Consider the following 14,693-nt stretch of genomic DNA (forward strand, 5'->3'; position numbering starts at 1 on the left):
GTGACAGTGTGTGAGAGTGAGGGAGTGTGACAGTGTGTGAGAGAGTGAGAGAGTGTGACAGTGTGTGAGAGAGTGAGGGAGTGTGAGTGGTCTAAATTTACAGCCAAACTTTACAGGAGTGGAGTCCAGAATCAGTCGATCAAGAAGAGAAAATAGAGATCTGTGAACCCACTGTCTGCTTCTGTAGAGACACCAAGCGATGCTGATCACTAGTCGCAAACCATCGAAACGAAGGCAACCAGCAATAGTTCATTTGAGCTGCTGATGCTGGGAATTACTGAGATGTAGAGCCCTAAAACATTTCATGAGAAGACACAATGTCCTTATTCTAAACAGATGGTGGATTGGATTTGGCTAAGACCCGTGTGCAGGAACTAACTCAGCCTTTGTCACTCTCTGGCTATTACCCGAATGTAGGTGTAAATGACATATGCCTGAGTGCCAAGAAAGATGGAATTATATTTCAGTCTCCACAGGGAATGGCGTACAGCCATCCCAGCTCATCCAATTCAAACTTCACAGAACCTCATCACAGCCAAGTTCAAAAAGTTTATTGATGATAAATCTTGTTGGTTCTGGCTATCCCTAAAAACATGGTACAGACACAGTCAAAGGCAGAACTTGTTAATATGGACATTCCAAAGTGGCATTGAAGAAATTCTTGTAGGATATTAATCATGACAAATCAATGATGTTGATCTTCGTATTTTGGGGGTTAGGATGGTGTAGGAATAGCATTACTTGACTCTTTGCATTAACCTCACTGGGAAGCAAAACAGATCTCACTGCACTTAACAATCTTCCCATTTATTTACTGTGAAAATTGCCTGCCTTTACATAATTACTGAATACCAGGTGATCAGTGTGAAAGACAAAGCAATGAAATGAAAAAAAAATCATTCTAGTGTGATGAAATGCAATCACTCATTAGACTGTAAAGGTGATTGAATTTTGGGGCAACAAAACCTCATATACAACAGATTTCACTGGTCACTGAGCCCAATAATTATTTGCTGCGTGAATGAGACACGTCATCCCAAGAACAGGTCCGACGTAGACTGCTCGGGCCTGCTTCACCATTTGTTACACTCATGGTTGAACTTCTCCATCTACTCTACTTCCCCATTGCTTCTTTTGATTCTCTTAACGTCCAAACTTCTGTTGGCTAGACCTGACTTATGAGGAAAGACTGTATCGACTGGGCTTGTACTCGATGGAATTTAGAAGAAAGAGGGAGGAATCTCATAGAAACGTACAAAATCCTGATGGGACTGGACAGGCTAGATGCGGGAAGAATGTTCCCGATGTTGGGGAAGTCCATAACTAGGGGTCACAGTCTAAGAATAATGGGTAAACGATTCAGAACTGAGATGAAGAAGAATTTCTTCACTCAGAGAGTTGTGAACCTGTGGAATTCTCTCCCACAAGAAGGTGTTAGGGCTAGTTTCTTAGAAAAAAAATCAAGAGCAAGCTGGATGTGGCCCTTGCAGCTAAAGGGATCAAGGAGAATGGAGAGAAAGCGGGAATGGGACACTGAGATTGCATGATCAGCCATGATCATATTGAATGTGGTACAGGCTCAAATGGCCGAATAGCCTACTCCTGCACTCATTTTCTCTGTTTTTATGTAGCCCTGTGGGCAGAGAGAGTAAACAGATCTTAGTATTGTGGAAAGAACTGATATATTCACAAACAAAAGAAGATGCAGCAACATTGGGACTTGGAACCACATGCTGATTAAGATTTTAAAGCCTGGGAAGAGAAGTAGGCCATTCAGCCCATCGGATCTGCTCCACCACTCAATGAGATCACTGCTGGTCTGATAACCCTCAAGTCCACTTTCCTGCCTTTTCCCCATTCCTTGATTAAAAGTTTGTCTCAAGCAATTTCAGATAAACCAATAACTCATGGTGTTTAACCAACTGACATCCATATGTTGAATTAGACATCAAATGATTTACAATGGCTTTATTGTAAATTTATAGTTTAGCATAAACATCAGTTTCCATCTTTCCCTTCTGACCCCTTCCCCTCTCCAAACTGACCCTACTAGGGAAAACAAACAGCTTTTCTTTCATTTTAAACCCCCATCACCAATTTATCTAATCACCCGAATTATGGGCACTGTCTACCAGGGGCAATGTGACAATGCAAAAATCAATAAGATGAGGAAAGAAACCAACTCTCTGCTTAACATAAAACATCAGCCTGTTGAGACACAATATGACACACATCTGGGGCAAGTAGAATTTGAACCCAGACCTTCTAGCCCAGAGATACGAACACTACCACACTCCCCATGAGCCCACCTCTTAAGGTATGTTCTAAACAACTTGTTCAGAGCTATTAATACACACCTCTGAAAAACTCAAGCTTCAGGGTCTAGAGGTAGAGTCACTACCACTGCACCACAAGAACCCAAAGACTGCTGCACCTGGCATTCCCAGCCAAGTAAGAAACAGGCCTGAGGCTGCTTAGCTTCTGTGATCTGGCATCTCCAGACTGCTACTGTCGTAGACTGAAGCCAGTTTCTTTTTTTTTCTTTTTTCCATCCAGAGTTGCTTTTTCACAACTCTGAGCACTTTTTGTGCACATAAAGCACCACCATGAAATCACCCGTGTAATTTTTACCTTTATCCTTCACCTAAATCACCCATGTTCCTAAATCAATTACAATTTGCATACAAAGCCCATCAGGGGCAGCGCAATGACACGTACGCAGCTGAAGGAATAGTACAGAGAGAGGAAGCGGACTAAATTAAAATGGAGTTTGAAGGGGAGGGTGAATAAGACAAATGAAAGAGATTTGGAGCAAGGTCAGGTATGGGGGGCAGAGTTTTGGGTTTACATAGAGTGGAAGTTTTGATTTGGCTGAGAGAGTATTGGAATAGTCAAATCTAGAAGCAGCAAGGACACAGATGACAATTTTAGCAATAGATGAACAAAAGAAGTGTCGAGTGATGATATGGAGGTGCCGGTGTTGGACTGGGATGGACAAGGTCAGAAGTCACAATGCACCAGGTTATAGTCCAACAGGCCTATTTGAAATCACAAGCACTGCCCCTTCACTTCACCTGACGAAGGAGCAGCGCTTCGATAGCTTGTGATTTCAAATGGACTATGTTGGACTATAACCAGGTGTCCTGTGACTTCTGACAGTGTTAAGTGATGTTATGGAGATGGAAATAAGCAGTCTTGGCACGAGTGTTATTGTATATCTGTTGTGATATCAACCACTGGAAGGTGGCAAATGGTCTAGTTTGCTGATACCAAGTGTGCCTTAACAAGAACAGGCTTATATCCTAAACAAGATATAGTTTATTGCATGTTAGTAACCATGTAAGATGTACATGTCACAAAGTTGAAAGGAGTGCTCTCAGAGGCAAGAATCCCCAAATTTCTCTTCAACTCAAACATTTTAATCAGTTTCCAACATTAACCCTGTCAGAACCATTATTGTTATAACAGATGTGTCGTTCCAAAGTTAACTCCGGGTCAAACACAACATTAAAGTAGACAGTAGTCTTCTTGCTCGGCTTAAGATAGATACCAGGGATGGGAACAATGGGCACAGAATGCAGTTTGTGTCAGAGACTGCAATGAGTATCTGTACAAAGCCGCATGCAGAATATACCATTTTAAATTAGGTGATTCATTTTGTAAGGACAAACTTGAAAGCAGAATACAGGGTTAACGGAAAGCTTCTTGGCAGCGTGGAGGAGCAGAGGGATCTTGGGGTTCATGTTCACAGTTCCCTGAAAGCTGCCACCCAGGTGGATAGAGTTATTAAGAAGGCGAGTGGTGTGTTAGCTTTCATTAATAGAGGGATTGAGTTCAAGAGCTGTGAAATTATGCTCCAGCTATACAAAAGCCTGGTTCGGCCACATCTGGAGTATTGTGTCCAGTTCTGGTCGCCTCATTACAGAAAAGATGTGGAAGCATTGGAAAAGGTGCAGAGGAGATTTACCAGGATGTTGCCTGGAATGGAGGGAAGGTCTTACGAGGAAAGGTTGAGACAGCTAGGGCTTTTCTCTTTAGAATGACGAAGGATGAGAGGTGACTTGATAGAGGTGTACAAAATTATCAGAGGTATAGATAGAGTAGACAGCCAGAGACTTTTTCCTAGGGTGGAGGTAGCTATTATGAGGGGGCATAGTTTTAAAGTGAGTGGAGGTAGATATAGGGGAGACGTCAGAGGTAGGTTCTTTACTCAGAGAGTGGTCGGGGCATGAAATGCATTGCCGGAGAGGGTAGTAGAGTCGGCCTCATTAGGGGCATTTAAGCGACTATTAGATAGGCATATGGATGATAGTATAAGGTAGGGGTGGAGGTTAGATAGACCCTAGGATTAGGGTAAAAGTTCGGCACAACATTGTGGGCCGAAGGGCCTGTACTGTGCTGTACTGTTCTATGTTCTAAATGTGAAACAAACAATTTTCTAAGTAAGATCAAACTCAACAAATTGACGAGATCAGAATTATGTTCAGTCCACCGCTCCATCAATTACATACCTCACAGTACTCGGTAATGATGCAGAAGCTACACTGCTCCACAAAGCTGTTGTAGAACTTAACAATTGCTGGATGGTCAAGCTTAGACAACAGCTGTGCCTCTAAATTGGCCTGGACAGTATCATTTGGTTCCAGATCTCCGACAGATATCTCCTTTAACACTTTCCTATAGAGGACGGATGAGAAAAAGAAATTATTATTTTTGCCAAGCAACACACTGAGTGAATCTGAACAACATGAATGTAGGGAAATTATTCAGAGGTGGAAGGGTTTTTAAAGATGTCAAGTATATTAAACATTGATATTTTTGCCACTGATGATTTGTAAGAAGAATAGTCCATATGGTATTTATTACCAAAATAAATACTAAGTTGCAAACCGGAATAAGTACAAAATATTCAAAATAACCAGAATATGGAATCTATTTAAGGATAGGGCAAAAGTAGACATTGATTCAGTTGATACAAATCAGCACTATATAGGTTGAGAAACAATTGTTTGCTCATCATCTTAATTGCATTTTATACTGGTCAAGTGTCACTTATTTTGATCATGTGACATGGGAAGATGTACATGAACTGTCACAGAGTTGGAAGGAGCAGACTCAGAGACAAGAATCCGCAATTTCCTCTTCAACTCAACCATTTTGTTAATGCTGTCAGCAACTGTTCACTTCTGTAGTCTTGCCAATGTACAAAAGGCAGCCCAATGCATTTCACACAGAAATGCAATCAGCTAAAGGTTGGCACTTGGTCAAAGGAGAAGATTAAGGAGTTGTGGAAGAGGTGGGTTTTAAGTAAGGTTACAAAGGAGATGAACATTGTAGATAGGCAGAAAGTTTGGGGGGCTGGCGGTGGGGGTGAGCTTAGGGTCAAATAACTTAAAGGTACAACTGCCAATCGTGGGGGCAGGGATCACAGAAGTGTTATGCTGCAGAAGGAGAACATTCAGCCCACAAGATCCACAAGGTTCAGAATTGCAGACTTTATAATCTAACTATTCAAGTAGGTACTGAGGCAAAGAGCTGCATACATAGCGTGGTGCATAATTTTAAGTAAGCAGACAATTGCTGAGTAGTTAACTGCAGATGTGTTTCAGTTATCATCAAGAAAGTGCACACTGACACTGAGGTGAACAGGGGTGAAACAGTTTTCTCAAGTACATCACGCTCAGCTGGGTTCCCTTGCCAGGTTAATCAGTATCTGATCCCAGGTGTATGCTGCAAATCTGAAGCCACCTACACTAAGTTTTTGGCTGAATGTGCATTAGAATGCCTGAGCGCATGTACTGAACACCTCGAACAACTAACATTCACACGCAAAACTTATTTAAATGCTTCATTAATTATAAAGTCACTAATGGAACAAAAAACCGTTGCATCAATGATATGCATTCGGTTGAAAAATCTGTAAAGTCTGGGATACACGTCCTAACTTCAGAGCTTGTGTTTATGAGCTTACTATCAATTACTTCAGCCTCCAGTTCATTACATATCTATACATGGTGCTGTTAAATGATCCATAATAATTCTGATTAAAATGGATTTGTCAGACTAAAAGCAAAACATGTGAGCAGTTCTATTTCATTAGTCTGACTATAGGGTGTAGCAGTAAATAAATGAAGGAAAATGAGAATAAATTAGACTAAAAAAAACAAATATTCAGTGACAAAGACCTATCCATGACTTACTATGGAAGTTGCAAGAGATAATAAGAAACTTGAGATCTGGATGAATTTTAAAATTTTTCAAATCAAGTCATGAATTTGACTCGATAGAGGTGTACAAAATGATCAGAGGTATAGACAGAGTGGACAGCCAGAGATTTTTCCTAGGGTGGAAGTAGCTATTACAAGGGGGCATAGTTTTAAAGTGAGTGGAGGTAGATATAGGGAAGACATTAGAGGTAGGTTCTTTACTCAGAGAGTGGTCGGGATGTGGAATGCATTGCCAGAGAGGGTCATGGAGTCAGCATCATTTGGGGCATTTAAGCGACTATTAGATAGGCATATGGATGATAGTGTAAGGTAGGGGTGGAGGTTAGATAGACCTTAGGATTAGGGTAAAAGTTCGGCACAACGTCGTGGGCCGAAGGGCCTGTACTGTGCTGTACTGTTCTATGTTCTGTGTTCTAACAATCAGCAGAAGGTGACCAAAAAATTGATAAAACAGGAAGAATGTATACATTGAACAGGAGTGGAAACTTTTCTTTAAAAAATGAAGATTATGCTGGAATTCACACCGGGGCTTTTGAGGAGGTGATGCGATGACTCGGGAAAATACCACTGTGGTGTATGTGAACTTTCAGAAAACCTCTGGCTAGGTGCCAGCTGGAAGACTATTGGAGAAGATTAATGAGTGTAGAAGGTTAGCAAGTTGAATTTAAAAACTGGTTAGATGGACGGAAACAGAGGACAGGTATAGAAGTGTGCAGAGAGATAGTGGGAACTGCTGATGCTGGAGGATCTGAGATAACAAGGTGTAGAGCTGGATGAACACAGCAGGCCAGGCAGCATCAGGGGAGCAGGAAAGCTGACATTTCGGGTCTGGACCCTTCTTCAGAAAAAAAGAAGTGTGCAGCTGCTTTCCACAGAATTCTGTTCCGTTCTCTTCACTGTCTATTTCAAACGGATTGGATATCAGGTTTGAGGGAGTGGCATGTAAATCTGCAGACAATATTAAAATAGACAGTGTAACAAAACAACAACCTGGCCTACTATTGAGATGCTGATGCTGAGGTGGATATGTGGAGCGACAGGAAAAGACAAAAACATCAGGAACTAGCACACCGGGGTTTGAGTGGAGATTGAAGAAAGTAGCCTAGAAGGGACTGAAATGGTACAGTCATCTGTTACAGAAAGCGAGAGAAAGAGAGGGGGGGATTTCAGCACGGCAAACGATGGAGATGCCAGGAAGAAGAGGAAAAGAGGAAGGTCAAAGACCTGATGGGAAGATGCAACAGGGAAAGACTTAAATGTATCAGGTTTGGATGATGGAATGGGTGACTGATGGAAGGAAATAGAGAAGTGATCAGACAGCACTGTAGTGACCCCAAATTACATGGGAGAAGGAAGACGGAGAAAGAAGACATAATACTGAGGACAAAGTTAATCTAGATTCATAAGTTATTGGAATGGCTGATAAATTGGCCAATTAAATTCCATGTCACTAAATGTGATGTGATACATTTTGATTCACAAAAATATATTTTGAATAGACAGCTAGTGATAGGACAGAGTAAAGGGATTTGGTATGTTCAATGCTCAAGGCATTAAAAGTAATGCCTCAACTGCTAAAGGCCACAGATAAATCTAATGGGAAACAGGTTTTTGTGGCAAGCTATAGAGAACATAAAGTTCAAGACATAATGATGGAACTTATTTAGACCTGTCAGACCACAATATGGCACAAAATTTTGGAATGATGCTCAGGCAGTGGTGTCTCTGGCTTGCATTTTGCACGGACTCTTGCTGTTTTATAAGTAACGTTTCATAACATGGCAAGTTGTACATTACAATAATTGACTTTAAAATGCATGCAACTGTACTAACATACCGGGAAATCACAGAATCACAGAACTGTTACAGCACGAGGCCATTCAGCCCACCATTCCTGTGTCAGTGTCAACCTGCTGCCTTTTCCCCATATCCCTGTACACCATGTTGATCCAAATAACCATCCAACGTCCCTCTTGAATGCTTTAATTGAACCTTCTTCCACCACATTTCCAGACAGTGCATTCCAGACCCTAAGTACTACTTGACACAAAGTAAAATGGCATTTTAGACAGTATAGATGATAGCATAAAATTACAAAGTGATATTGATAGACTAGGTGAATGGGCAAAACTATGGTAGATGGATTTCAGTATAAGCAAATGTGAGGATATCTATTTCAGGCCGAAAAAGAATGGATCAGGGTACTTTCTACTTAGTTTGAAGTTAATAACTGTGGATGTCCAAAGTGATTTGATTGATTGAGTTATTGTTTTCACATGTACCAAGATACAGTGAAAAGTGTTGTTTTGCATGCTATACAGGCAGATCGTGCCATACAAAGTGCATTAGCGTAGCAGAAAAGAGTACAGAATACAGTGTTACAGCCGCAGAGAAGGTGCAGAGAGAGAGATCAGAATTAGATTTTGAGAGGTCCACTCAAAAGCAGTGGGGAAGAAGCTGTTCTTGAATCTGTTTGTACGTGTCTTCAAACTTTTATATTTTCTGTCCAACAGGAGAGGGTGGAAGAGAGCATAACTGGGGTGGGAGGAGTCTTTGATTATGTTGGTTGCTTTCCCGAGGCGGATGGGAGGCTGGGTTGTGTGATGGACTGGGCTGTGTTCACAACTCTCTGTAGTTTCTTGCCGTCTTGGGAGGAGCAGTTGCCGTACCGAGCAGTGATGCATCCAGATAGGATGCTTTCCATGCTGCATGGATAAAAGTTGGTAAGAGTCTTTATGGACATGCCAAATTTCCTTAGCATCCTGAGGAAGTAGAGGCGTTGTTGTGTTTTCTTGACTATCGCATCACTCCTAGAAACTTGATGCTCTCGACCATCTCCACCTCAGCACCATTGATGTAGACAGGGGCGTGCCCTCACATTGCTTCCTGAAGTCAATGGCTTGCTCCATTGTTTTGCTGATGTTGATGGAGAAATTGTTGTCTTTACACCATGCCGTTAAGCACTCAATCTCTTTCTTGTATTTATGGAAGTTCAGGCGCATAGATCTATAAAAAGCCACAGGCAGGGGCAGAAAATAATTAAGAAAGCAAATGGAATGCTAACTTTTATATCTAAAGGACCAGCGTATAAAGATGCAAAAGTTATTATGCAGTTATACAAAACCTTGGTTCGACTGGCATACTGGGAACAAATTCAGGCATCACACCTTAGGAAGGATACATTGGCCTTGGAGGGAGAACAACGGAGACTGACAGGAATGATACCTGGACTCCAGGGGTTACGTTATGAGGAGAGATGATACAATGAGTCCTTTCTCTAGAATTGAGAAGGTTAAGGAGTGATCTAATTGAAGTGTTCAAGATATTTACAGGAAAAGACAAGGTGGATAAAGATAAACTATTTCTACTGGTTAGGGATTCTCAAACTAGGGTGAATCGTCTTAGAATTACACCAGACCATTCAGGAGAGATGTTAGGAATCACTTCTACACACAGAGGATGAGAGAGATCTAGAACTCTCTTCCACAAATGGCAGTTAATGATAGATCAGATGTTAATCTTAAACTTTTGTTAAGCACATGTATTAAGGGATATGGGCCAAAAATAGGTATATGGAGTTAGGCCACAGATCAGGCTTGATCTCATCAAATGGCAGAACTAGCTCAAGGATCTGTTCCTGTTCCTTGTCATGTCATAGGGACATGGGTTTGAATCGCACCTTGGCAGACGGTGAAATTTGAAATTAAAATCTGGGCTAATGGCAAACATGTGACCCCTGACAATGGACAAAACAAAGAAAGCCAATCTGATTCCTTGCTGTGTGAAAAGGCTTTTTCTCATTTGCCAGCATCTGGCCTATGTCCTCTAAACCCTTTCTATTCACATGCCCATTCAGATGCATTTTAAATGTTGTAATTATACCAGCCTCCACCACTTCCTCTGGCAATTCATTCCAAACACGCACCACCCTTTGTGTAAAGGTTGCCCCTTAGGTTCCTTTTAAAATTTTCACCTCTCACCTGAAACCTATATCCTCTAGTTTTGGACTCCCCTATCCTGGGGGAAAAGAAAAAATTGGCTAGTCACCCTATCCATGCCCATAATGACTTTATAAACTTCTATAAAGTCAACCCTCAGCATCCAACACCGCAAGGAAAAAAGTCTTAGGTTATTCAGTCTCTCCCTACAGCTCTGCCCCTCCAATCCTGGCAACATCCTCGTAAATCTCTTTAGACTCAAAGCATCAACTCTAATTTCTTCCCACAGATGCTGCCAGACCTGCTGAGTTACTCCAACAATTTCTGTTGTTGCTATTCATTTTAAAAATCTGGAATTTAAAACTGAAGTCATGGTGATCAATATGTGAAAACACATCTAATTCACTAATGTCATTTAAGGGAGGAAATCTGCCTTATCGGATTTGGCTTTTGTGTGATTTCAGACCCACTGGAATGTGTTTGACTCCCTAGAATGGTCTAGCAAGCTGCTCAGTTCAAAGGCAATGACAGATGGGGCAACAATTGCCCACCTTGCAAATAATTCTACATCCCTCAAAGGGATAAAGAAATCTTGGAATAGCCACCATTCCCATGTGCTAATTAATAAAAGAATATCAGATGGGAATCATGCAAAGCAAGGCTAAAGACTACTCATGTAGAAAGGTTTAAGGACATTAAAAGAAAATAATCCATAAAGAATATTCAGAAGGGTTTTTAAAAACAACATTTATCAAGGGAATCTCAACCAAACCACAGTGCATAAATGCACACATCTTGAGGACCTGATTCTTTGCTTAAAGAAGTGATTTAAACACATTTACAGCCGCATTGTGATTGCCAATGAAATATTTCCAGAGTTAACTGAATTAGGAGAGATAAGCTCATTCCTTTCCTTGACTCATTCTACCTCTCCCCTCATCCTGTAATAACAAGTCTGAACTTAAACAGGGAAGGGATATTGCTAATTCCATACAGATCAGGTTGTCTTTTTTTTATGGCAGAACAAATAAAAATCAAGTTCATTGCAAATAAAACCTAATAAAACAAAGATGTGAAAATTATTAACACAAGGCTTAAAGGATTTAATCATGTTCTTGAAAAATAAAAGTCGTGCAAACAGACACACAGGGCTGGATTTTATGATCTTTTAGATAACTGTGAATAACTTTGAGCTTTTGGAGGGTTTCTTGCCTTGCGGCCTAGTGAGATTTCTCACCAGTATCTTACAGAATTTGCCTTGTTGACTACCTACCCATCCCTTTGGTGCTTCTCATTCTAACCCCATCATATCACTTGCTGTTCCTCGTATAACTCAGCAGATGCCTGCCAAAACACTGGCATCCCTGGTGTCCATGCCATCTTTAAAAGGCCACTGTGCACCTAGTTGTGCACTGGCATTCTGAAGGTGCCCTGTTGGTCTCAGATTAATTCAGAACATGTTGGAAAAGGGGAACATTGGCACCATATATCTCAGAGAGGGACTGGAGGTCCTGTTCGCAGGGCAGTAAAGAGGACAGGTGTCCTCTGGCTGGAGAACTGGCAGAGAAAGCCTGGTTTGAGGTCATCACCTTGGTCAGTGCAATCTCACCAGTGCAGAGGATTAGCCTTCCTCACTTCACCATGGTATATGCCACACTCTTCTCTCTGCCACCTCACACTCACTCTCTCTCTGCTCCTGCACCCACCTCCCACCAAGGCCCATGCTCTACCACTTCCATTATCACCTGAAACATCTTCCCTCAATCACTTTGGATCATCCTCAACCTCCCACACCACTGATACCTCATGCCCTCTGCACTGCCACACACTCCCTCAGAGCATGTCAAGATCTTACTCCCACCTGCAAAAGCTGCGTCACCCATTTTCATCTCATTCAATCCCTCTCTTTCTTTAATTCCAGGAGAAGACAGCCCACAGAAGGGCAGAAAAGGCCTGTATAGGTGGAGGTGAGCCAACATCAGACTCCTCAGACCCTACAGGGCAAAAATCCCAGTCCTTGCAGGAGAAGGTATCCGTGTCTCACCAAGTAAGGACCAGTCTTCATTGCAATTAACTCTCATGTTAACTCTATTGTCAATGACATCCATTGCACGCCACCTCTAACCACTGGCTGTGTTGCCTTCTTCTCCTTTTATCTTGCAGGTTTCAATAGGATGTCCGTGCCCCTGAGAAACTGCCTGCTCTGCTAGAAGCCCCGTCTTTAACCTCTAAGGAAGAGAGCTCAGGATCCTTCGAGGAATCATTGGTATGGCTGCCTCCAGCACTCCCCCTCGGATGTTGGAATGTTAGCTTTGCAAAGTATGGGAGCATAATCTGGTGAGCACCTCACTGCGACGACTCCTTAGTTGGATAAGGGAGAAACTCCCCAGGCCACCAGCACTCAGATGACGGCTGGGGACCAGGCACCTGCTCCGTTGCAGGCAGGAGAGGACGCTGTGGTTTCAGCAATTAGGAATGTCACTCACATCACACTGGGACGAATAGGAGCAGGAGGCTGGTATGACTGGCAGGAGAGCAGCTATGCATGTGACCATCTGGCTGCCTCCCTGGGACAGGGTGGTGCCTGCCATGGAGAGCCAGGTTCAGCACTGTCAAGAACTGCTGGAGAGGAACACATCTGTGCTCCATTCCCCCCCGCCATTTGCCCTCAGGACCAAACAAAAGGCAACAGGGGGCTGAGGGACTTTCAGCTCACTTTAGGTGCCCCTTCTACACTGGAGTCAGGCTGTTGCCAGGACACACCCAACAGGAGGTGGAACCTCGTATTGGGCCCTCAGAAGTCTCCTCTAAAGACACTGCAGGGGTGACCAGGCCCTCCACCACTCCCCTGCCTGCTCCCCACCCCCACTAACCCATGAAAGTTGAAGTTGAGGAGGGTCCTGTCAACTGTGGCATGAAGATCTTCAGCCTCCCCAGGGTCACCTAACCAAACCTCCAAGGCCAACCAGCCCCACTGCTGAGTATGCTCCCTCCATCCCAACTGCGGAGCCAGGGACTACACTGAGGTGTAGACAGAGCAAGAGGTGAAGGAAATCTACAGAGGGCACTTTGGTGGCATAGGCAGCCTTATGACGCTTACAAAGTCTCATGTTTGTATAAATTTCCATGCTTTGCCACTACACCTCTTTGAGTTTCTGTAGCATAATGCCGAATGTCATATCGATATGGGTTATGTGATGGATTGGTGTCGGTGTTGAGAGCCTGCTGCAGCATTTGGAAGCAAGAGGGAGCAAGGCAAATACATGGCAATGGGTCTTGTTGATGTTATTGCACCTTGTCCTAAAACATCTCCATTCTTTCCCTGGATTCTGTTTAACAGTGTGAATGAGGTGTCATAGAGCCATGGAGTCACGCAGCATAAAAACAGGCCCTTCGGCCCACCATGTCTATGTTGACCAACGAACACCAAACTCCACTAATCCCATTTCTCTGCACTTGGTCAATAGTCTACTATGCCGACTCAGTGGGATGATCAGTGTGTCTGGGGGAGGAAGGTGTGCAGCAAACAGGGTGAAGCACATTATGCCCCTATTTCTAACAGCTTCACAATTCATGTCATTGGTTAAGGGGCCCATTGAGCAGTTGCAAAATTGGGGTTCCACCTGATCCTCTGGGCTCCCCATGCAGCAAGTGAGGTTCAAATTTCTGTTGTGCCCTTGTGTCCATTTAAGCTCGGCTTGGGCACGCTCAGCTCGTTGCCTTTCTCGAAAATAAAATGCAGCTCACCTTGTAGCAATATTTTAATAAAGTGAAGACAGACCGACCAGAAACAAATTACTGTCTGTGGAATTAGCTGTTGCTTTCCTGGCTTGGTGCTTTCAGCACAGACAATAATTACTTCTATCAATTAATGGGCCATAATTATCTCCTCAGCAACGCAAGCTTTTATACCTCTGTCCCGAACCAAATGCATCAGAACGGTGGCAGTTTTAAGTGGATGGCTTGTCACTGAAAAGCTATGGTCATATAATTTATTTTCCATAAGGTTCTGTGATATAGTGGTAAGGTCATTTGACTAGTAATCCAGGAGCCCAGGCTAATGCTCCAGGGCCATGGGTTCAAATCCTACCACAGCAGTTATTGGAATTCAAATTCAATTAACAAAACCTGGAATTAAAAACTAGTCAATTGATGACAATGAAACCAATGCTAAATGTCTGCAAAACCCATCTGGTTCATTAATTCCTTATCTAGTCTGGCCTGGTTTCAAACCCACAGCTATGGGGTTGATTCTTCACCGCCCCTATGGGCAATTAGGGATGGGTAATAAATGCTGACCTGACTAGCAATGTCCAAATCCTATGAAAGAATGAAGAAAAAAAAAACACCTGTAGCTTAACCAATCAACCTAAACTGCCAAAGGCCATTATCCCCCTATTTCAAAACAGCTCACAATTAATTACAGAAATAAAAACAAAGTTGCTGGAAAAGCTCAGCAGGTCTGGCAGCATCTATGAAGGAAAAAACAGAGTTAACGTCTCGGGTCCGGTGACCCTTCCTCAGAACT

At 42.7% G+C, this 14,693-nt stretch overlaps 1 protein-coding gene across 3 annotated transcripts in view; it reads right to left on the reverse strand.

The window, feature by feature from the left end:
- Window positions 1–14,693, reverse strand: part of LOC109913858 (NIMA-related kinase 11) — a 124,510-nt gene that overhangs the window by 46,012 nt on the left and 63,805 nt on the right. For all 3 annotated transcript variants that reach the window (XM_048607150.1, XM_048607158.1, XM_048607160.1), the window contains one exon: window positions 4,512–4,677. In XM_048607150.1, coding sequence (XP_048463107.1) covers window positions 4,512–4,677 — 166 coding nt within the window. The remainder of the gene's footprint in view (window positions 1–4,511; window positions 4,678–14,693) is intronic.

Source organism: Rhincodon typus, chromosome 2 (genome assembly GCF_021869965.1).
Source record: "Rhincodon typus isolate 14 chromosome 2, sRhiTyp1.1, whole genome shotgun sequence".
NCBI lineage: Eukaryota > Metazoa > Chordata > Chondrichthyes > Orectolobiformes > Rhincodontidae > Rhincodon > Rhincodon typus.